This window comes from Microcaecilia unicolor, chromosome 13, assembly GCF_901765095.1.
Source record: "Microcaecilia unicolor chromosome 13, aMicUni1.1, whole genome shotgun sequence".
NCBI lineage: Eukaryota > Metazoa > Chordata > Amphibia > Gymnophiona > Siphonopidae > Microcaecilia > Microcaecilia unicolor.
Genome location: NC_044043.1, coordinates 46,880,220 through 46,903,013, shown reverse-complemented (window position 1 = coordinate 46,903,013; position 22,794 = coordinate 46,880,220). Strand labels below are relative to the sequence as shown.

Here is a 22,794-nt window from a genome sequence, read left to right as displayed (position 1 = left end):
GATGGGCTGAGAAATTATTCTAAATGATAGTACCTCTGTAGGCCCAGCTATCTAAATTGTGAAGGACATCAGCCCTAGCCATGTTTTCTAACATTGTGCTGGGAAATTAATTCCAGTTCAGCAAGGACCACCTTCAGCAGTGACTGCAGGAACATACAGGAATGGCCAGACTGTGGGCATAGATAAGTGCTAGAGCAGCTGCATTGCTAGCATTGTCTCCAATACTACTATGCTGGGATTTTGAAGGGCTACCAGCTTTCGATGCCATGATGGAAAGGTGAGACCAGCTTACTGTGACCAAACTGTAGCTTCAGTTGATATAATAGTGTATTATCAAGAGATTTGTTTATTATTGTTTGCAAAGATCAGTGTCTTGACAACCTGAGCAGTGGAATTCAGGTGATGTACCTAAACTCTGAGAACAGCAGCTCTGCAGGACATCAGCATTTCTTTTTTCTCTTGATCTGCTTCCCTCAGAGGAAGCCTCACACCCGTCACTGTGGTTGTAGCTGTTGAGACATAGAGAGGGGAGGGGAGGTGGTCAGTAGATGATGGGCTAGTTTGTTCTTTTGATAGTATTTCTGTGGTATGGTACTGATAATCCATCTCACCATAGGCACTACTCACTTTATTATAAAATCCAACTACTGTGCACACACACAATGAAGCCAGAAGATACTATACTGCAAGAAACAAACTTAACGCCAAAACCAGTATTTCTCTACTGCTGAAATACTATACAGTGTACCTATTACAGTTGGCTTCTTCTTCCTGCTCACTTTGAAGGTCCATCTGTGATGAGCTGTGAACCTTGCTTAACTTCTCTGTCATATCACTGATGTCTCCATGAAGGCCCCAGGCTCTATAAAGTTGCATCAAGTCGGTGCTTCCAGGAAGAAAGATGGAGTCCAGGGTTTCTGAAGCATAGTATGTCATCTAAAATAGAATTGGTGAAATAAAGTGCTAGAAAAAAATACTCCTAACGATACCGAAATCAAGTACCAATAACCATGACTGTAGTCCTTAAGAGATTGAAAAGGCTAGGGCAAAAAAAAAAATTACACAAAACGTAAATATAAATTGAGGGTGCTCAGAGTTTAGAACTGATATAGTTCAAGCTAATAAAAAACATATTAAAATAAATATGAATACTGTTTTCATTGCATAAAATCTTGAATGTCCTATAGAGGCTGTCTTGGAGAAATCTTCACATCCTTATACATTTTTTACATTCTACAATCTGCAAAATACAATTCAAAATGCATTAAAATAGGAATTTGTTTAGATATCTATACAAGATACACTACACCTGTGTGAAAGAATAATTGTAGAAATATTTGAAAAGCAAGAATAAGAAACCAAAAACTGATTGCATAAATGTTCATGCCCCTTGACTCAATACTTGATGGAAGTCATGAATCATTTAGAATAAGACTCATCAATTTGATACAGTAGGATGGTACAGGTTTGGTAATTCTTGGCAGACTAGCTCAAGCTTCTTCAAGTTGGCCATGGATTGTCTGTGGACTGTAGTTTTCAAGTCTCACAAATTTTCTATTGGATTCAGATCAGGGGTGCTCAAAGACATTCACATTCTTTTTGTGAATCCAATCCCTTATTTTTTTGTCTTACTACTACTACTACTACTATTTAACATTTCTAAAGTGCTACTAGGGTTACGCAGCACTGTACAATTTAACATAGAAGGACAGTCCCTGCTCAAAGAGCTTACAATCTAAAGGACAAATGTACGGGCAGTCAAATTGGGGCAGTCTAGATTTCCTGAAAGGTGTAAAGGTTAGGTGCCGAAAGCAACATTGAAGAGGTGGGCTTTGAGCAAGGATTTGAAGATGGGTAGGGAGGGGGCTTGGCATAAGGGCTCAGGAAGTTTATTCCAAGCATAGGGTGAGATGAGGCAGAATAGGCGGAGCCTGGAGTTGGCGGTGGTGGAGAAGAGTACTGAAAGGAGGGACGTCCTGTGAGCGGAGGTTTTGGGCGGGAATTCCAGCCAAGCCAAGTCCGTTCCAGTATCTTGTTCCAGCCAAGCCAAGCCATTCCAGCATCTGGTTCCAGCCAAGCCAAGTTCTTTCCAGCCAAGCCTGTTTGAGAGTCCTGAATCTTGTATTAGCCTGTCTGTGTTCAGCCTTGCTTCTTGTTTGGGTGGTTCACCTGCTGCTGCTGGTCCCCAGCAGTGGTCCTAGGGCTCACTACTCCGGATCATTCCTCACAGTCGTGACAAGTCCTTTATTACTGTAGATCACAGAGCAATCAACAAATATAATTTGTCGCCTATTGGCCAAACTGCTTTCTTTTAATACCTACACAAAAAAGACCATCTTTGTTCCATGATGCATTGCTTCTGCTTGCTTATCACCAATGAGTAATTTAGGTATTTATTAATCCAAAATAAGAAGACAACTGAAAATCCTTCTGTCTGATCCAAAGGCTCAGTTTTTCCCAATATGAGCTTACAAAGTCACATGTAAACTGCAATGACAAAATAATAGCAAAACCACACTGGTCATGGATTCAGGAATCTGCTTCCTATGCCACATGTTCTTGTACCAGCCATGTAAGATAGTGCTCTGCCTCTGCTGTGGAGTCAAAAAATATTAGTGTCACCATTGTAAATGATCTTTAACCTTGCTGGATATAAAAGTGAAAACTGGATCTGATGTTTCAGCAGGCGAGCACAAAGTGGTGTAAATGTCTTGTGTTGCAGAGATACCATATTCAAGTACTCCTGGAAGGACAGGACTTTGCGGCCATTATATTCCAGAGATTTGGCACCCCACAGATCTTGCAGAGTCATTAACATTTGAAGATAAGTAAGCAGCTTAGAAATTACCACTCTTGAATGGCCCCCAGCTTCTCTTTGAGGGCCAATGAGGTGAGCCCATTCAGTCTGCAGTGGTCCTGCATGGTTCAGCAGTTGCAGTGAATTCAGTAGCCACATCTCCAAAAAGCCTCTCAGCGCTGCTGCATCCAGCATTTCTGGTAAGCCAATCAGCCAGAGATGATTCCTCCTGGAACGATTTTGTAACTCGTCGATTTCCTCTGCCAGTTGCTGAACTCAGGAGCAAAGTTGTGCTCAGCCAGTCTTTCCCTGGTGTTGCGCAACCTCCACTCCCCTATCTAATGTTGTGCCACTTCAGTGTCCCCAGTGATGGTATTTAAGCAACTTTCCACTGAATTGAACTTATCTAGACTTAATTACAGCCTTTTTATTTATTGTGTGTTCCTCAGCTGTAATCTCGGAAGCCCACTCAGATCCAACAGGCGGTGATGCTGGTTCTAGGGAACCATTCAGATGACAAACAATATGTATGGAAAAAGGAATCCCACATCTTGCCATCCTCAGGGACAAACTTTCTCATCATTAGTTTGAGGGTTTTATTGGCATATTGAACAAGCTCATGCATCAGTGGGTGACACACTGAGGTATGCAGATCTTCACTTTCAACAATGCATAAAATTCCTATATTACCCATGACACGAAGTGTGAGTAAGGGTAATGCATTTGATAGACCGCCTTTCTGTGGTATAACCAAAGAGGTTTATATATTCTGTACAGTACTTTCTCTCTCGATCTTTTAGGACATAAATGCTTAGTTCCCTTTTGAAATAGAGAATAAATGTCTATGAAATTGCCATACCCAAAGCATGCTCAGACCATGCCCCCTTTGCATGTACGTGAGTTTGATATGTGCATTGGGCTCAACAGATTTCTTTCTGTTTAAGTTGCTTTTATGGGAGGAGATCAAGAAAAATCATGAATATAGTCTAGGTGACTTGGGAAGAGAAGAAAACCAAGTGGACTATATCCTTCAGATGCAAGAGCAGTTGAAGAAAACCAGAGAGGCTGCTAGGCTTCATTTGGAAAAGCTCATGACATCCTAGCCTGGGAATATAATCACTTTGTAGTCCCTTGTGTCTTCCAACCAGTAGACTGAGTTCTTGTGATGCTACCATCATTGGCAGTAAGATACTGTATCAGTAGCAAGATCCTTACAAGATCATTGAGAAAATGGGGCCTATTAATTCCAAAGTGGCTCAACCAGACAGGCAGAAAAAGGACCAAATCTTCCACGTGAACCTCTTGAAGGAGGTTACCACAATCTCTACTATAATCCAGGGGAAGTACTTTGGACCAGAACTGCTACATGATCTGTTTGGGAACCAGCTTTCAGCTTGTCATTATATTGTCATGGACCCAAGAGTAGATGACTGACAACAACTGTACTGAATTGTGAAAGCACAGTGGAAAGTCATACTGTCGCCTCAGAAGTGATGAAGATGCTTAAACTTGGAGTAATTGAAGAGTCCAGTAGTAATTGGTCATCTTCCAATATACTCATTCTTAAGCCAGATGGAAGTCTCTGCTTCTTCATAAGTTTCAGAAAGGTTAACAAAGTCTTGAAACTTGAAGTCTACCCAATGCCTCAGGCTGATGAACATATTGGAAAAACTTGGAGCAGCCCAATTTATATCTACATTTGGATCTAATGAAGGGCTATTGACAGATGTCCATTCTTGCAGCCAAACATAAGACATGGGGCTATTCCAGTTCACCATACAACCATTAGGATTTCATGGAGCTCTGGCTATATTCCAACATCTGGTAGAGCTCCTCTTGTGACTCCATGGCAGCTATGCAATGGCTTACCTTGATGATATAGTGATACATAGAGACCCATTTGGAACAAGTACAAGCTGTTATTATAAGCCTGTGGCAGGTTGGCTTGACTATTAATTCAATAAAGTGGTTCCCAAGAGAACAAGAAGTCCAATATCTGGTTATTTCATAGGGAAAGGACAGGTCCACTTGCTGATGAGGAAAGTAGATGTCACTGCATGATTGTCCCTCTCCTAGTCAAAGAAACAGTTGAAAGCCACCTTAGGGTTGGGTAGTTATTACCAACGCTTCATCCCATACGTCACAGAAAAGGCACAGCCATTGGACTCACCTGCTGCAGAGGAGGGCTCTGGGGAAGATTTCCTGGTCACAGGAATTAGAGGAAGCTTTCCAAGGACTAATGGAGATCAGAAGCACTTTTGATGAGCCCTGATTTCAATCAACCCTTTATGTTCAGAAAGTTTATGCTTATTAAGACTTGATATACCACATTTCAAAACGTGAATCAAAGCAGTTTACAAAGATGTCTTTGAAGATAGCTGTTTGCTTTCTCTTACAGTCCTGAAAGTTCACCATATATGAAAAAGGATGTGGGGAAAAATAAAAGAGAGCAACTCTGTGAATTGCACAGGAAGTGACATGTTGCCCTTGCCTCGGGTAGAATGCCTGAATTAAAATTATTTCTGAAGGCAATTAACTCATGACAGTGACCTAGAATATGCCATAATCACTATCACTATCACGAGCCCATACGCCAGGCCCCCTCCCTGCCCATCTTCAAATCCCTGCTTAAAGCCCACCTCTTCAATGTCGCCTTCGGCACCTAACCTCTACACAGGAAATCTTGACTGCCCCAACTTGACATTTTGTTCTTTAGATTGTAAGCTCCTTTGAGCAGGGACCGTCCTTCTGTGTGTATTTTGTACAGCACTGCGTACCCTAGTAGCGCTCTAGAAATGTTAAGTAGTAGTAGTAGTAGTGATTTCATCTTCACTACCAACTAAGAGGCGAAAACCCCCTTCTATGGCTCTGTTGTAAATTCTGACAGTAGTTGTTCTCCATGACTCTAGAAATCTCTAGTACATACTTTCCAGAGAAGTTGAGCATGCACAGAGTACTAATTACAGCTAATAAATTATGGAGATAATTGATTCAGCTTTAGGAAGAATAGTAAATAAGGCTGAAGGAACATATACACAGCCTGCGTCCTACCTTTCCCCAGCTACTACAAATCATACAGACATTTATTAATATGTTGCCAAGCAGATGTGCTTTCATAATCAAAATATTTCTGCAAGGTAGTTTCTCTTCCTGGCCTCTAAACAATTGTTTCAAAATAACCAGTTTGGGTGCATTAAGCAGTGTAAAAAGAATCTATGTGAGGTAAAGCAGCCTCTGATTTTCTTTTTATGCAGGAAGCCATGTTCAAATATACTTGTGATCTTGTCAAGTCATCTAATCTGACAATGCCTCAGATACAAACTTAGTCCCCCCCCCCCCCCCCCCAATATTTATCCCTTAACAGTCAGCAGTTTTAGAGCCACTGACCACCGCTGGCTGAATCTAACTTGGATATTTAATGCTACTGTTTCCTACTAATACTAATTATCATTTCTATAACGCTACTAGATGTATGCAGTGCTGTACACTTGAACATGTAAGAGACGGTCCCTGCTTGGCAGAGTTTACAATCTAATCAGGACAGACAAACAGGACAAATAGAGATATGGGAATTACTTAAGGTGGGAATGATACAACAGACATGGGTACTGAACAAATTAATAGGGGTTAGAAGTTAAAAGCAGCTGGGGCCATGTGCAGGCACTGGCACTGAATATCTGGGTCAGCTGGAAATTCAGTGCTGGCACCTGCATAGCTAAATGGGTAAAGATAGAACTGCCTTTTGTGCATCCCACCCCAGCACTAACCTCACAGAGCCATTACTGTCAGAGGGGGATATTTAGCGACATTATATGGTTAAGTACCAGTGGCGTAGCTAGGTGGGGCCACCGGGGCCTGGGCCCCCCAAATTTCTTCTGGGCCCTGGTTTTGCTGGCGGGAGTCCCCAACTCCAGCCAGCTGAAGCCTTCATCCAGGGTTGGTCTCTGGCACCACAGCATTGCCTGCCCTGCTCTCTCTTCCCCTCACATCCGGCACACTCCTTTTAGTGAAACTGAGCATGCTCAATTTCACTAAAAGAAGCATGCAGGATGTGAGGGGAAGAGACAGCAGAGCAGGCAACGCAGTGGCGCCGGAGACCGGCGCTGGATGAAGGCTTCAGCTGGCGGGGGTTGGGGGACCCCCACCAGCCAAGGTATTTGTAGTGGCGAAGCAGCAGGGAGCGGCGGGGCGGTGGAGGAGTAGGGCGGGTGGGTGGCACACCAAAATGTGCTCCCCACCTCAGGCTCTGGCCCCCTCCCACCTTGAGGTCTGGATATGCCCCTGTTAAGTACTGATGCATATTTGGAGATGGCCAATTGAGTGGGGTTTAAGTGGGCAGGAGCTTCTCAGGTCCACTTAATCCCAGTTAAAAATCTACCTCCTTAGATGTTAAACCTATCAAGGGCAGGAAGATACCTACTGTACCTGACTGTAACTCACCTTGAGCTACAACTGAAAAAGATATGGGCTAACCCCCAAATCCCTTTCTAATCACTTCTCAAGTTAAAACAGTCCAACTGCATTTATCTCAATGTAGAGGCCTAAAACTAAATGCAACATTGGGCCTGATATTTAGCCCACAGCAGTCAGTGGATTTTAAGCTACTGACAGCCTGGATGTTCAATGCAAGACCATGTCCAGGCTCTGACATTGAACTTCCAGGTCAGTGAGATCACCTGGAAGTTAACCAGGCACCATCCAATATTCAGACTGCTGCTGGGTTAGCTCGGCAGATGAAGTTAAAATAGCCTTTTTGCCGTCCTAACTCTATGCACTTACGTGGAGGGGCAATTTTGATATGACATCTACGTCGGACTTTGGATGTTTTGCACTAAACATCCCAAATCCGAATATCAAATGTAACCATTTTGAAAGATACAAAGTATCTATCCCTATTTTTTTTTTTCAAAAATACCATTTGTAACAAGGTTTTGTGCTCTGTGTGTTTATTTTTTCAGGGTATTTAAAAAAAATGCACAAGTAAAAAATGTAGAAAATCAAGCCATTGGGATGTAGGAGGGAGCCAGCATTTTTAGCAGACTGGTCCCCCAGACATCTCAGGAGAGCAATGGGGCACCCTAGGGGGCACTGCAGTGGACTTTAAATAAATGCTCCCAGGTACATATCTCACTGTTGCTCCCTTATCTTGTCTGCTGAGCCCTCCAAAATCACCCAAACCAACCCCCAACTATACACCACTACAATAATGAAGGAGGCAATGTGTGTACAGTGGGTTTCTGGTCAGTTTTGAAGGACTCACAGTTTCCACCACAAGTGTAACAGGTAGGGGGAGGTATGGGCTTGGGTCCACCTGTCTACAGTGCACTGCACTCACCACTACACTACTCCATGGACCTGTATTCTGCTCTGATAGACCTGGCTATAACATCTGAGGCTGTCAGAGAGACTGGTGAGTACTATTTTTATTCACATTTCTTGGGAGTGGGAAGGGGTCAGTGTCCACTGGGGGAGTAAGGGGGGATTGTCCCTGAATCCCTCCAGTGGTCACCTGGTAATTTAGGGCACCTTTTTGTGTCTTATTAATTATAAAAACAGGTCTAGACCAAAATATTTTCGCCCTAGGCGTTCTGGTTCTGTTCCATTGTGGCTAATGTCCAAGTGTTAGGCCTGCCCTAAGCCCACTTTCAAAACACCCCAAACACAACCCCATGTGATTTGAATGCACTGCACATGAAATGCATAGAAGAAATCCATCCAAATACTACTTTATAACACTTTTTGGACTTTTTTTCTTTTGAAAATGAGCCCCAAAGTTTTTTTTTTTTACTGCTAACTGGTTAAATGCTGGGTCCACCTAAGCTCTGTTCCTGGACTGACCCAGCACTAACCAGGCAGTGCCACAGTGGTCAGAGCCAATATTCAGTGGTTCTGCCCAGTTAAGTGCTGCATGAATATTGGTGGCCAGCCAGCTCAGCATGGTTTAAGCAATTGTGCTGAATATTGACTCCATTGTTTTTAGATACAAAATGATAGGAATAGGAAGATGAACTTATTAGAGGAGAGAAGTATGAGTCAGAAAAACTCCTGGGATCTGAGTTCAAATTCCTGCCTTTCTTTTTTGATTCATTGTAAAAGACTGGTGTACTAAAGATTTTTTCCCCAAGATGTGCCCACAGGGAAGACCCATGGGCTGTGGGTAAAATGGTTAGTATAAGGGCCCAAGTTGAAATTACCTCTCTGTACTCTGAAAACAGATAATAATTTGAATTGACAAAGTCTTTCATCTAAACAGGATCACAAAAGCATTTAGGTGTAGGGGGTGTGCTGTCTTTTAAAATAAGATATGAAAAGAATGAATTTCCCCCCATTTTTTCTATTTCATGCCATTTCCAAAATAAAACAACACACAAAATAAACCTCCTGAACAATGCTATTTTGTTTTAGTCACTTAAAGGGGGAAGTTCTATAACCTGGGCACTCATATTTACGTGCATGTTACAAACATGAATGTTTAGTACATAGGCGCATATATGTAAGAATGCTGCCTAAGTACTATTTTACAAATACTCGCTTAACTTACATAACGTGTATTTGCAAGAGGGCGTACACAGGGGTGAAACATAGGTGGGACCTAAACAGGACTTCCACTTATGTAACTCAAGGAGGTTTAATAAGACAGTAGATGGCATGAGCCTATCTAGCCCATTAAGTGGGCTGATGCTTCCTGCTATATTGAGTGACTCAAAACATTTGCAGATGCTATTGAAAAACAATAGCAAACTTGTTAGGTTTATATTGTTTTATTAAACCTCCTTGGTTTTGCATTTTTTCTGTTAGGAGAGGAGTTGGGGGGAGGGTTGGGGAGTTTTCAAGGGGTTTGTTTTGGGTACACCAATATGGTGGCTGCTGGGGGAAACTGGCTTCAGTTTCTTGTCATCATGCCGTCTCCTGTCTTATTAAACCTCCATGATGTAACTTAACAAATACTGGATGTTGCACATGACCTTGCTACACTTAAGCGTTCCATTTACATTAGTTCTAAAAATTAGGTACACCTTATTGGGTTACACTAGTATTCTATAATGGAACCTAGGTGTCTAGGTCCTATTATAGAATGCACTTCTACTCTGTGCCCTTGGTGCACATAAATGGAGACACCTTGTTATAGAATTGCCCTCTTAACATGTGCTAAATTAGCAAATGTCAAAATCATTTAGCACATGCTGGACCACTGAAATTAAATAAACATGATACACCCTCATGCATTCACAAGACAAAGTACAAACAAAACATAAAATGAACTGAAGTACAATGCACATGTTCCAACTTCTGAGGTGGATAGTCTGGCAGCACATTTACCGCCACATGGACTTCATAAAAGCTTCCAAAAAGAAGAGAGGAGAAATGAATATTAATGCTGGGCTATGACCCTAGTCTGGACTTTATGAAATGGACTGCAATTCTTGACTATAAAGCAGAGCTGAGATTCAGTACTGTGGTCTCCTGATTTCTGATTCTTACCAGAAACTTATCCATTTGATTATTCTTTGTGTACATGTACAGCTTGTGCAGTCTCTTTCCATCCAACTCTGAAAAGAGGGAAACAAATCTCCACATCATCCTAGTGGGAAAAGAAAATTGTGAAATGAGAAACCTACCTAGAAACAAACACCTTCCTGTCTTTATTCATTTACCTGTTATCCCTTTGGAATTTGATTGTCTATTAGTGCATCAGTTGTTTTAAACCCTTCCAAAAACACTAATTCAAAGGAAGACCTCCCTCTTTTTTTCTCCTTCCTTTCTGTATCTCTTTCCTCTTCTTCTTTCTATTCCTATCTCCCCTCTTTCTTCCCCTCCTGATCTTTACCTTATATCTCTATCCCTCTTATATTCTCTCTTCCTCCCCTCATCTATCATTGATAGCTAAGTTGGTCATTAGGCAGAAATCCGGAAGAGTATGACAAGTTGGTTTACATAAATCAAGGAAAGATGTGTAAGGCAGAGCAGAAAATCAAGAGGCAAAAAGTGAAAGAAATTACAAAGAATATGACCTAAAAGAAAGGTAGACTAGCTTGAGAGTAGTGAAGCTAATACCCTCAGTACAGATAGAGTATTGTGATAAGGCAGGTAAGCAGGGACATAGCAAAGAGCAGGGCATCCCAAAACTACAATGTCCAGAATTCCCTGGGGGATGGGAAGAAAGGGGCGGTCCAAAAAACCCAGGAGAGATTCTTAGCAAAAGTGGAAGAGAAGGCAGCCCAGTGAATAGGGAGCTATTTTCCCCAGTTACCAGTAGGGGGAGGAAGAGCCATGAGGACACCCAGTTGCCATGGCTGCGTAATCAATACCAGATTCCTGCCAGCTGTGAAGGGAGGCGGGGTGATTTTCTGAAGGCTCTGAAGTAGGGGGAGGGGAGAGAGCAACGAGGATAGGAGGAAGCTGAGTTGCCAGAACTGATGGATTACAAGGAGAAGGAGGAGGATATGCCGGTTGAAGTACCAACCCAAGAGGAGACAGCCAGCATGGATTGGGAAGATACTCAAGGTTAACCTCTCCAGCACAAGAGCATGTGGGAGGCCACAGGTGTTTGTACTATGTAGAGGGAGGTGTGCTACTAGCCTGCTTGGGACAGAGCTGGTGGAAGTGCTGGAGAAGGAAAGGTATGATGTTCCTAGTTCATATAATTTTTTCTCTACTTTTGGAGGGTTTGTTTTTGTGGAACTGAATTTTGGCTAAAAGACTGAACTGCACTTGGCTAAATGCTGGGTGAAGTTCTGCTAAAAGTAGAACTGAACTGTGCTGAGGACTGAGGGGAACTGGGCTAAAGATAAGCCGGAGTAAATAAGGGAAAGCAGAACTTTGCTACCAAACGAAGGGGACGGTGTGGATAATTGGAACTGTTTCCCCAATTGCGAGAGGATTTTGTTTTGTTTGTGGAGGGAGTTGGCATTAAATCTTTTTTTCTGTTCTGAACCGAGTCCTGCTTCAAGAGTACTGCACAAGCGTGGAGGCAGGGGCCTGGATTGCTGCATACATTCCCCCAGTGGTATCACAATATCACAAAGGTACAGAATATGTTTGATGCAGTTACTATAGGTACCCTAAAAAAAACTTGTTGGTGTCAGTCTAACTAGTGACTGGGTTTATGTCTGACACCCCTTGATGTCAACCAAAGGCTTGCTCCGATAGCAAGTTTTTAGTTGTGATTTTAAGGCACAATAGGTAAGGTTTTATTTATTTCTAACTTGCTATACTGCCTTTAACTGACAAGGCAGCACAAAGGCAGGGCAAATTACATAAAGAAAAATAGTCATGAACTGTAGTTCTTTCTCTATTTTTCTTTCATGAAGGACAGAAATCATTCATACTCAAGTCAGTCAATAGTTTTCAGAGACAATATTCAAAACAGAACATAGTAGACTGGAATTCTTAGGTTAACTGTCAGGTGAGAAGGTAATGGAATTACAGATATAAGGCACAGTAGCTAAAAGCCGAGCAGCAAGTGGATTCCAGCACTTGTTTAAACAGAGCAGAAACAGGTAGAAAATGAAATTGGAAGAACCATTAAAAAAATACAGCGGGGAAAGAGGAAGTAAAAACAAAAAATCAGTTGATCAGTTAGTAGTGCTTTAAAAGTTTTATTACACTGTATCTTAGCCTTCTTTTTCTATTTATTGTAGCATCATACTGCTTTATTCCTCCTTGACCCTGATGAAGACAAAAAGAATGGTGAAACAGGTCTTGTTCGCAAAGGGAGTGTTTGCTTTAATAGCAACACAACTTTGTGACTGAAAGCGCTTTAAGGTTCATGACTGACTTAATGCTGGTTATGAAAATTGGATCTGCTTGTTTTGGTATTAACAAGACTGAAGTTTGTTCTTGTTAGCTTACGGAATTGATCGAACAGCTGCATGCTATTTCAGCTTTCTTTGAATTTTGCATCTTTGAAATTGAATGATTTTTTAAGTACAAATATATTAAAGATTTTTCTACTCACTCGCTGAGACCATTTTTTTTTGGATTTTGAGTGTTCACGTTTTGGTGCTCTCTTAATTCATCCTTTCTGTTTTGTATTAGAACCCAATCAAGCCAAGAGTTCCCCCCCCTTTATTACTGTGTTTATAGAGCTGGCATGTTGGTGTAAGAGTTCGTTTAAAGTAGCCTGTAAGACCAACAAGTTCTGTTTGTTGGACTCTATAGCCTGTGCCCCATATTTTTACATGCAAGACTCACTTGCCCCTCCAGGCATATAATATCTTTATACCTAGATTTCTTCTTGAAACTAGAGTAACTGATAATGTCTCTTCTAAGCACTGCCTTCGCTGTTTCCCAGAAGAAGATGAGATTGTCTATGTGCTCTAATTAATATCTCTATAGGTTTGCCAGCGCCTCACTATACAGTCAAGAAACTTGGCATCCCCATAGAGGTCAAAGGTGACTTTCCATACAAACGAGGCAATGTAAGTATTCTGTCCCCCAAATGATTCTCCCTCATTCTTGGGAGCAAATCATTGTCCCCCTGAGCCAGCATCATGACCTGAAATGTACCCTCCGTGGATCTAGGCTGTAGGGTCCTGTCAGAGTTCTAGCCCCCTTCTCCAAATCCAGAATAAATTTGCGAGCTTCCTTAGTAGTCAAGAATCTGTGTCTGCCATTGACCATTACTACCAGTTTGGCCAGATAACACAGTCCCATATGTAGGTCTTTATTTTGTATTTCTGATTTTGTACTGAAGCAGTTCTTTATGCTTCCGTAATGTTTCCAAGCTCAGATGCAAAAATTTTTGAATCTCTGCATTGTCATAAAAGCTGACTTTGAGTTGTCTTGCCCTCCTTAACACCAACTGTCTCTTGAAAGTGCAACAGTTTCACCAAAAAAGTCCTTGGGGGCAAATTTGCCTCTGGTCAGGACTGCAATTTCCTGTGGGCTCTTTCCATTTCAAATTGCGATGAGGCAGGAGATTCTGGAAAGCAGACCCATAGAAGGCTTTGGACATAGGCCACCAAGTCTTTACACTCTCTGCCTCCAGGACTCCAAGGATCTGCAGGTTAGAATGTCTAGTTCTGTTTTCCTGATCTTCCAGTTTCTCCATCAAGTGCTCCACTTGTTTCTGTAAAGCACCTCTGGAGGATCGTTCTTCCTCCTAGTCCTCCTCAAGGACATAGAGTTTTGATTCAAGAGAATCCAGATGGGTAGTCAGAGCCTCAAATCTATCCTCCAACCTGGCCACCATTGTTTCCATAATTTCTATCTTGGCCCCTCAAATCTCTTTAAGGCCCAAGTCAAAGATGGCTTCACGCTTTGTGGACTGTGCCACTCCCATAGATGAGCCAGGGGGTTTTGATGATGGTGATTTAGTCGGGCTGCCAGAGCCCCTGCACATAAGACCCGATTTCATAGCGTAAATGTCCTTGATGGACACTGGGGCTTTAGGTCATAATTGTTTAGGCATGGTGGCAGCTGAGCTGGATGACTCGTATGCGGCCATTTGCCAAGCAGGTCTGTCCCCACACTGTCCCTACAGTTGCTGAGCTGGAATTGAGCCTCCTTGCACCTCAAGTGTCCTTCAGCCTCCAGTTCAGATGGACCTAGGCTCACCAGTCCCTGCCACCATGGATGATCTTCACCCCCAGGTCACAGCGCCCTTCCCCAAGGGCCTCTTCACTCTGCCAGCCTAGATATGCCTGTTTCTCTGCTGATAGCCTCCTGGCTCTCTCTCAGTTTCCCACCCCCCACAGTGGTCTGTCAGGGGAGCTCTGCTTGGCACCTCCTCTATCCATGGCAGGAGTCAGCATCTCATCATTGGGTCTCATACTTTGCTCTCCAACCCTGCTCATGTGGCTCTGCTCCTGCAGGATCAGCAGCATGCAGGCCGCAATGAACACAGCACATGTGGCTCTCTAGTGAAAGCAGCTTGAGGCAGGGAAGACCTGCCTGACGATGCACTGAATCCATCAGGCTATGCTGCCACTCCCCCCCCCCCCCCCAAGCTAATGGGTCCCAGGGGTCACTAGGAAGATGTGGGGGAGCAGTTCAGGATAAGGCAGAGGTGGGAGGTGCGCAGAGCTCCTTCACTGTGTGGCCATCTTAGTTGTGAGCTCCGCCAGAAGTCCCCCCCACCCAAGAGGATCTTTAATGAAAAGGGGAAGATAGGGCTCTCTAATTTGAGCTGTACAGTGTGTGTGTTCTGACTCAGCAAAATCAAGCTCAATGGAGAGAAGGCAGTTGTTGTGTAGCAAGGGGCCACATAGGGCATCAAAATTGCATCTCATCCATTGTTTCCCTGCTTTTCCATAACGTAGTGGGTAGGGTGGTTGCACTATGGTGTGTATCACATAGGGTATGTTTCTGGCTTGGGATGCTCCTGGCCAGCTGCCATCACTGTGATGATTCCTGTCAATACTGTGCATTCCCTTAACCCTTCTTCAGTCAACTTCTGTCATCTCTCTCCCCCTTCTTCTACTGCTTCTATATACCAGTCTCTCCTCTGGACTTGTCCCTCCTCTATGGAAACACGTACTTGTCCGCCTACTACTCAAGAATCCCAACCTTGACCCAACTATTGCCTCTAACTTCTGCCCAATCTCTAATCTCCCCTTTTTTTTTTTTTTTTCAAAAATTCTGGAGAAACTGGTTTTATTTCAGCTGGACATTTTCCTTGAACACACTAATGCACTTCATCCCTATCAATCAGGTTTCTGTTCATCCCGATCAATCAGGTTTCTGTTGCTGTCATTTATTTATTTATTTGTTACATTTGTATCCCACATTTACCCACCTATTTGTAGGCTCAATGTGGCTTACATAGTACCGGAGAGGCGTTTGCTGACTCTGGTGTGAACAAATACAAAGTGATGTTGTGGTAGGTAAAGTTTGTGTGGCACAGCCACATTAGGGAATTGTACAGCGGAAGAGTTATGTCCATTACGTACTTTAGTTTTACCCCTCCCATGGCCATGTCCCCTTTTGGGATACACACTATGGGAGTTAGATGCCCTGCCTTACAGATGCATGCACAAATTTTAATGAGTGCCAATTAATGTTGGTTGCTGGCACCCAATTATTAAGAGCTTTTTAGCCAATTAATTTGCACACAAATTTGGGTGCCATATATAGAATCCAGGGAATAATGGATTTATATATACAGCAGTAGACATAGAAGACCCCCAGATATTGGGGGGGAAAAAAAAGCAGTTATCATGATGTAAAACATATAACAGCAGTTTGACTATTGACCCTATGGTAGTTTATTGTATATTTCCTTATTTCATTGCATTTAATGACTACTTTATGTTTATGCTATTTTTATAATGTTTGTTGTATTGTAAGCTGCTCTGAGTCATATGAGAAAGGTAGGATGCAAATTGAAATGGAAATGGTGCTGATGGAAAGTCATAATATCAAGGAACAAACAATGAAATAAACCCTGGGTAGCAGCTGGAAAAGCAAGGGAGAAGTAGGTTTTAGGCTGAGAGTTGAACTTCTCAAAGAATGTTTCAAGCCTAAGATAAAGAGGGAGGTTATTCGAGAAGATAGGGCTGACTACACTGAAGCAAAATGTTCTGGTAGTTTCGAGGTAAACCTGGCAGAAGGAAGGCACTGTCAGAAGGCATTTTGGGGAGGATCGGAGAGTATTTTTTTTGGGGGGGGAGGGGGGGGGTAAGGAATGAGAAGATTAGCCAAAACGAAGGGGAGCCCAGAGGATTAGATCTGGTGAGACAACATACTTGAGCTTGTATGGAATTCTGTAAGCAATTGAAAGCCAGTGTTCTGTCAAGAGGAGTAGAATAACATGATGGAAGAATCCTAAAGAAGAATGTACTTATATCCCTTACATTGTCTGCCATTTAGTTCTTGAACTGTGTGTTGCTCTGTTGACAGCAAGATGTTACTATATGGAGGCAAAGCATATCCTCATACTTCCTCCAGTGTTTCACCTCCCCAGGTTTGCAGTAATTCTGGAGGAAAGCATTGATGTGATCTCCAAGTCTGATTAAGCTTTTCTTTGTATATTTGAGTTTTTTCTCCTTGGGAAGCTCTTCAGGCAAATCCAGTTTCCTCAGAGATTTCTTCAAAGGTCTCAGGTACTCCTTGCACTAAAGAGAGAAGAATAAACAGTGAAGAATACATTGATGCTTTTCCAACTGTGCTCATGTTAATCAGAATTTTGGTTAATGCCTTTACATAGGAGTTGATGTGACCTATTAGATAGATGTCATATGGGTTTACTTGGATGCATGAAAAATCAAGAGTCATTAAAACGGAGAATAATTACTTGCTATCTTGACTAAGAACATAGGCATTCAAGTTTCAGTTTTGTATTCTTCATCCAAGATTTCCATGCATTTGACAAGATATTACTTTAGAAGCCTACATGCAGCTTCCTCTGGGGTTGGTGGCCCAGTAGGGTATTAAGGGTGCTTTGTCTACATAACAGTTACAAAATTAAGCAGAAATTGGCTAGAGGAGAAAGAACAATACCATTAATGGTAATATCCAACTAAATCTGAGTAATTAAATAGCAGGAAAATAAAATGGCTTGCCCAAGGTCACACACAGGGGCTGATGCAGAAAGGTATTGTGAAATGCAGCACATGGTTAATTATGGGCTGCAGGAAGGGTCCCAGCATTGAAGCTGATGCGCACAACATATTAAAATGTATAGAAAGGAGGTTTATTAGTAGTTCACAGCAATGTAAAGCTGTGAACTGGTGTCTATTGCACCAGGACAAAACTAGCAAAAGATACCAGATCTGAGGTGCTGTAAGGCAGTGGTTTTCAACCAGTCCTCAGCGACCACCTTCTTGGCAGGCAAATCTCTCTCATGAATATTCATTGTGGATATCCTGACAACCTGTCTGGCCAGGAGGTCCATGAGGACTGGGTTGAAAACTACTGGTGTAAGGGACCCTGCCTAACTACCCAGTAGCGTTCTGCATCAGCTTTCCCCCAGCATAGACTTGACCTGACCCGATCACCAACCCTGCCCCCCATGTGAACCAACTAAAAGGTGGCTGACCTGATCCACCCACTCTCCTCCGAAAATCCCTGGTAGGCAATCAATACGATGCCCTATTTGGTAGACTGACCCTTAGCAGTGCATCACAATGCACCACGAGGGGTCAGGCACCACCATTATGGATCACTCAAGCACAGGAGGCAGGAGCAAGTAAGCATCGCTCCTGCCTGTCCAGTCTTGAGTTGGGTCTGGAAGGATCAGGGAGAGAAGGGGGTACACTAGACTATTGGGGATACTTTTTTTATGTCAGGGTTGGTGTAGGGGTGGGGTCAGGGACTGCTAGACTACCAGGTATTGTTGGAGGAGAGTTTGGCTACCTTGTTCAGGGGGTTTGGTCATATAAGGGGAGGGGCCAGGCAATCTGGAGGTGGGAGGAGCCTCTTAGACTGGGGCTGATGCAGACTTACAACTTTTTTTTTAATGTTACCCTTTCTGAGCTCATGCACTCAGGATGGGTGAGATTTCATTTTAACATGGCAGTAATTTGCATGCTCATTGATTACTACATCCTGTGTTAAATGTTTTACGTGAACATCACATTAGAAGCCGTGTGGTCAGCAGCTCTAATGCATGGCTTTCTGCTTTGGCCCTGCAGACTGGTTAGTCAACAAAGTCCAGGTCATATGGGATAGGCTGATCTGAGCCTGATTGAACCCCACTGCATCTATGGATTCTGTAATTTTTGCCCTTCATAAAGAAATCTAGTGCTTGAGGATCCACAACAGGTCTGGTTTGCACGATGCTCAAGATGAGTATTCATGTGACAAATCTCCATGCAATTGGTCTAAGAACCGTATGGTTGCCTTTAAAAGCTGGCATGAGGGGGAGAGAAGCCACTGATAAAACAGCACCTTGGACAAGGGTTCTTTTCAGCATCACCCTTTTCTTTTGGGGCTCACTGAAAAGGGCTTTTGGACTTCTTGTCTACCCCCTGCAACAATCAGAGCAGAGAATTATCAGCCCAGTAAATTGTATTCTCTCATTGTTTTAAGACAATGAGAGAACCTGCTGACTTGACCTCCATCTATCCTATAAAGAAAGCAAGCAAACAAACAAACCAACCAACCCCTCCCTTCTTTTCACTTGCAGAGAGTCTGACCTCTAAAAGTTTCTATATCTCTGTCTTAATTCTGACTTTATACCACCACCACTGCCATAGAAAATAAAGCAACAGAGGACTAGATGGGTCACAGTAGGGTCAGGTATATTGTGACACTGAGGCATTCACCCTCTCAACCTTTGCCTCTAAATAATTCCTTTGCTGCACTGGAACATTATGATGCTCAGAAAAGAAGTACTGATGTGGAACCAGAGGCAAGGAATGTAACTCAGTTCAAAGGACCTCCCCAAAACAATGACAGATCAATGCATAGCAGAAATTTGATGGTGAATGTACCTTGTAGGCACTGCCCTTCTTGCTCCCAGAGGTCACCTCTTTCCCTACCTCCCAGCCTTCCTTTCTTGTTACCTGCCTCCCTATAGGTCCTCTATTCTTTAGTGCCTCCCGCTTACTTATCCCTTTCCTAACTTGCCTGTGCTTGCAGCTCTTCTATACTTCCCATCACCCTCCCCCCTACCTATTCCTGCTGTGTTGGGCCACCGCCTAATGCTGGGTCACTGTCCTTAGCAGAAATTTCTTACAGCTAGGAGACTCCATAACCTAGTGAAATGTCTTCCAGAATCCTCAGCTACCAGAAGTACTCGCCAAATACTAAATGCAATCTGAGAAGAGAGTAAGGATTCTAATACTGATGAAATCCACCTGGGGGACAAATGACCTGGCCAACAATAGCAAGTTTAGAGTACAGAAAGCGCTCCAGAAGCTTGGGGAGGGACTGAAGTCTTTGGTTCGGACTGTAGCTTTTTCTGAAGTAATTCTTATACGTGGGAAGGGACAGGAAAGATTACATAAAACAAAGGAATTTAATAAGTGGCTTGAAGCTTGGTGTAAAGCAGGGGCATAGTCAGACCTGATATTTGAGTGGGGGGGCACTAGGCATATAGGTGTGAGTAGTGCTTGGAATACTCCTAAATAATGCCTTAGAATGCACTTGATAATGGATTTCTAAGTAAACAGTCTGTCCTGCATCAACATAAACTACACACACACTTATGGAAACCTTAACACTAACATTTTAAAATGAAGTTGCATTATCCCATATCTTAAACTTTGCCATTATAGTAGACTTGAGTCTGGTCAACCTTTCAAAATACATCACAGTATCCTGGAAAATAATTACTGCAGTGGCACATATCCCTCAACTTTGCTTTATAGCAAATATAAAAAGCCTTATTAAGTTGTATTAATACACGTGGAGGAGCATAATTGAAAGGGGTGCCCAAGTTTTCCTGAGGACGTCCTCGCAGGACGTCCCGACGAAGGGGCTTGGAAACCTGTATTATCGAAACAAGATGGGTGTCCATCTTTTGTTTCGATAATACGGTCATGGACGCCCAAATCGCAAAATTTAGGTCGGCCTTAGAGATGGTCGTCTCCGATTTTCGCCGATAATGGAAACCGAGGACGCCCATCTCAGAAACAACCAAATCCAAGCCATTTGGTCATGGGAGGAGCCAGCATTCATAGTGCACTGGTCCCCCTGACATGCCAAGACACCAACCGGGCACCCTAGGGGGCACTGCAGTGGACTTCAGAAATTGCTCCCAGGTGCATAGCTCCCTTACCTTGTGTGCTGAGCCCCCTAAAACCCACTCCCCACAACTGTGCACCACTACCATAGCCCTTATGGGTGAAGGGGGGCACCTTTAGGACCATGTATACCCTGGAGAAAAGGAGGAACAGAGGTGATATAACACAGATGTTCAAATATTTGAAAGGTATTAATCCACAACAAACCTTTTCCAAAGATGGGAAGGTGGTAGAACTAGAGGGCATGAATTGAGGTTGAATGGGGGCCAACTCAAGAATAATGTCAGGAAGTATTTTTTCACTGAGAGGGTGGTAGATATCTGGAATACCCTTCTGCGGGAGGTGGTAGAGAAGAAAACATAACGGAATTCAAAAATGCATGGGATAAACACAAAAGAATCCTGTTTAGAAGGAATGGATCCAAAGAAGCTTAGCGGAGATTAGGTGGCAACACCGGTAATTGGGAAGCAAAACCAGTACTGGGCAGACTTCTCCAGTCTGTGCTCTGATCATGACTGGGCAGATTCAGCTTCAGAAGTTGAAGAACAAGGCCAGTGCTGGGCAGACTTCTACGGTCTATGCCCTGAAAATGGCAAGGACAAATCGAGATCAGGTATACATATGAAGTATCACATCATACCCTACGTAATGATTTTATCTTGTTGGGCAGACTGGATGGACCATACAAGTCTTTATCTGCCATCATCTACTATGTTACTATGACAGTAAATCATATTTCCTCGTTGATTCTAGTCTCTCGTATTGACTGGATCAGTGCCCCCCAATATGTTTGTAGTATCTGTGATACAATCTGTATTTACATTTTTATTGAGCAAGAAAAGTATGCAGTTCCTTACAATTTTGAAGGTGTCCTGGCCAAGGCCTTCTGTGAAGCAGATGAGTGACCCTGTCCCTTGGGCGGCTGATGACCTGTCATTCCCAGGGGTCTCCATGTTCACCTTGAGAAATCACATAGCATGAGAATAAGCGTTTCAGGCACCAGATTCTGATACTTACTCTAGTGGGTCATCCACGGACAGGTAACATTACTATTTTAGGTGCATTACATTTTAAAAAAATACTTAAATTGATAATGGGGTTCTTTTACTAAGGTATGCAAACAAATTTAGCACTCACTAATGATTAATGCATGCTAAATGATGACAGCCATTATATTCCTATATTATCATTTAGCACTAACCATTAGAATGCGCTAAATGTGTTAGGGCACCTTAGTAAAAGGACCTCAACATTTTTTTTTTCAAAAAAGGCATTTGAACCTACAAAGTGTGCCTGAAATTTTAGGGATTCTGAAACAATCACAATAATAATCAACCTCCTCCAAAAATTAATTATTTTATTAACATTTCATCTACTGTCTTTTTATTTAATAAAAAAGGCAGTTAACAAAACAGAAATTCAATCACAAGCATCTTTTCCATGGATTTAATCAGTGTTGTATTTTTATGTAAATTATTTTTCTTCATTACTGTATTCTATTTGCATGATATTATTATCAATTTGGCCCTAATTTTATTACAGGATACCTATGTGAGGAGTCCACAGGCTTATTTTATAAAATAAAAATACCCAAGTGCCTTTATAAAATAGAGGGGCATAATTGAACGGGGGCGGCCATCTCTAATGACGGCCCCGTAAAGCGGCGTACCTGACCATATTATCGAAACAAGATGGCCGGCCATCTTTTGTTTCGATAATATGGTCAGGCTGGCCAAATCTCAACATTTGGGCGCCCGTAGAGATCGCCAGCATTAGAGATGGCTGCCATTGGCTTTCACTCATAATGGAAACTAATGGCAGCCATCTCAAACCCGGCCAAATCCAAGCCATTTGGTCGTGGGAGGAACCAGCATTTGTAGTGCACTGGACCCCCTCACATGCCAGGACACCAACCAGGCACCCTAAGGGCCACTGCAGTGGACTTCACAAATTGATCCCAGGTGCATAGCTCCCTTACTTTGTGTGCTGAGCCCCCCAACCCCCCCCTCAAAACCCACTACTCACAACTGTACATCACTACCATAGCCCTTAAAGGGTAACAGGGGGCACCTAGATGTGGGTACAATTGGTTTGTGGTGGGTTTTGGAGGGCTCCTATTTAGCACCACAAGTGTAACAGGTAGGGGGAGGGATGGGCCTGGGTCTGCCTAACTTAAGTGCACTGCAGTACCCACTAAAAACTGCTCCAGGGACCTGCATAGTGTTGTGATGGAACTGGGTATGAAATTAGAGGCTGGCAAAAAAATGTTTTTAATTTTTTTTTTAGGGTGGGAGGGGGTTGGTGACCACTGGGGGAGTAAGGGGAGGTGAACCCCCATTCCCTCAGGTGGTCATCTGGTCAGTTCGG

At 42.9% G+C, this 22,794-nt stretch overlaps 1 protein-coding gene across 1 annotated transcript in view; it reads right to left on the bottom strand.

The window, feature by feature from the left end:
* Nucleotides 1-349: 349 nt before the first annotated feature.
* Nucleotides 350-22,794, bottom strand: part of C13H17orf64 (chromosome 13 C17orf64 homolog) — a 65,432-nt gene continuing 42,987 nt past the window's right edge. Inside the window, exons 2-6 of the mRNA XM_030222126.1 lie at nt 21,249-21,386; nt 16,679-16,854; nt 10,280-10,379; nt 749-936; nt 350-509 (exon numbers count right to left, since the gene is read on the bottom strand). Coding sequence (XP_030077986.1) covers nt 350-509; nt 749-936; nt 10,280-10,379; nt 16,679-16,854; nt 21,249-21,386 — 762 coding nt within the window. The remainder of the gene's footprint in view (nt 510-748; nt 937-10,279; nt 10,380-16,678; nt 16,855-21,248; nt 21,387-22,794) is intronic.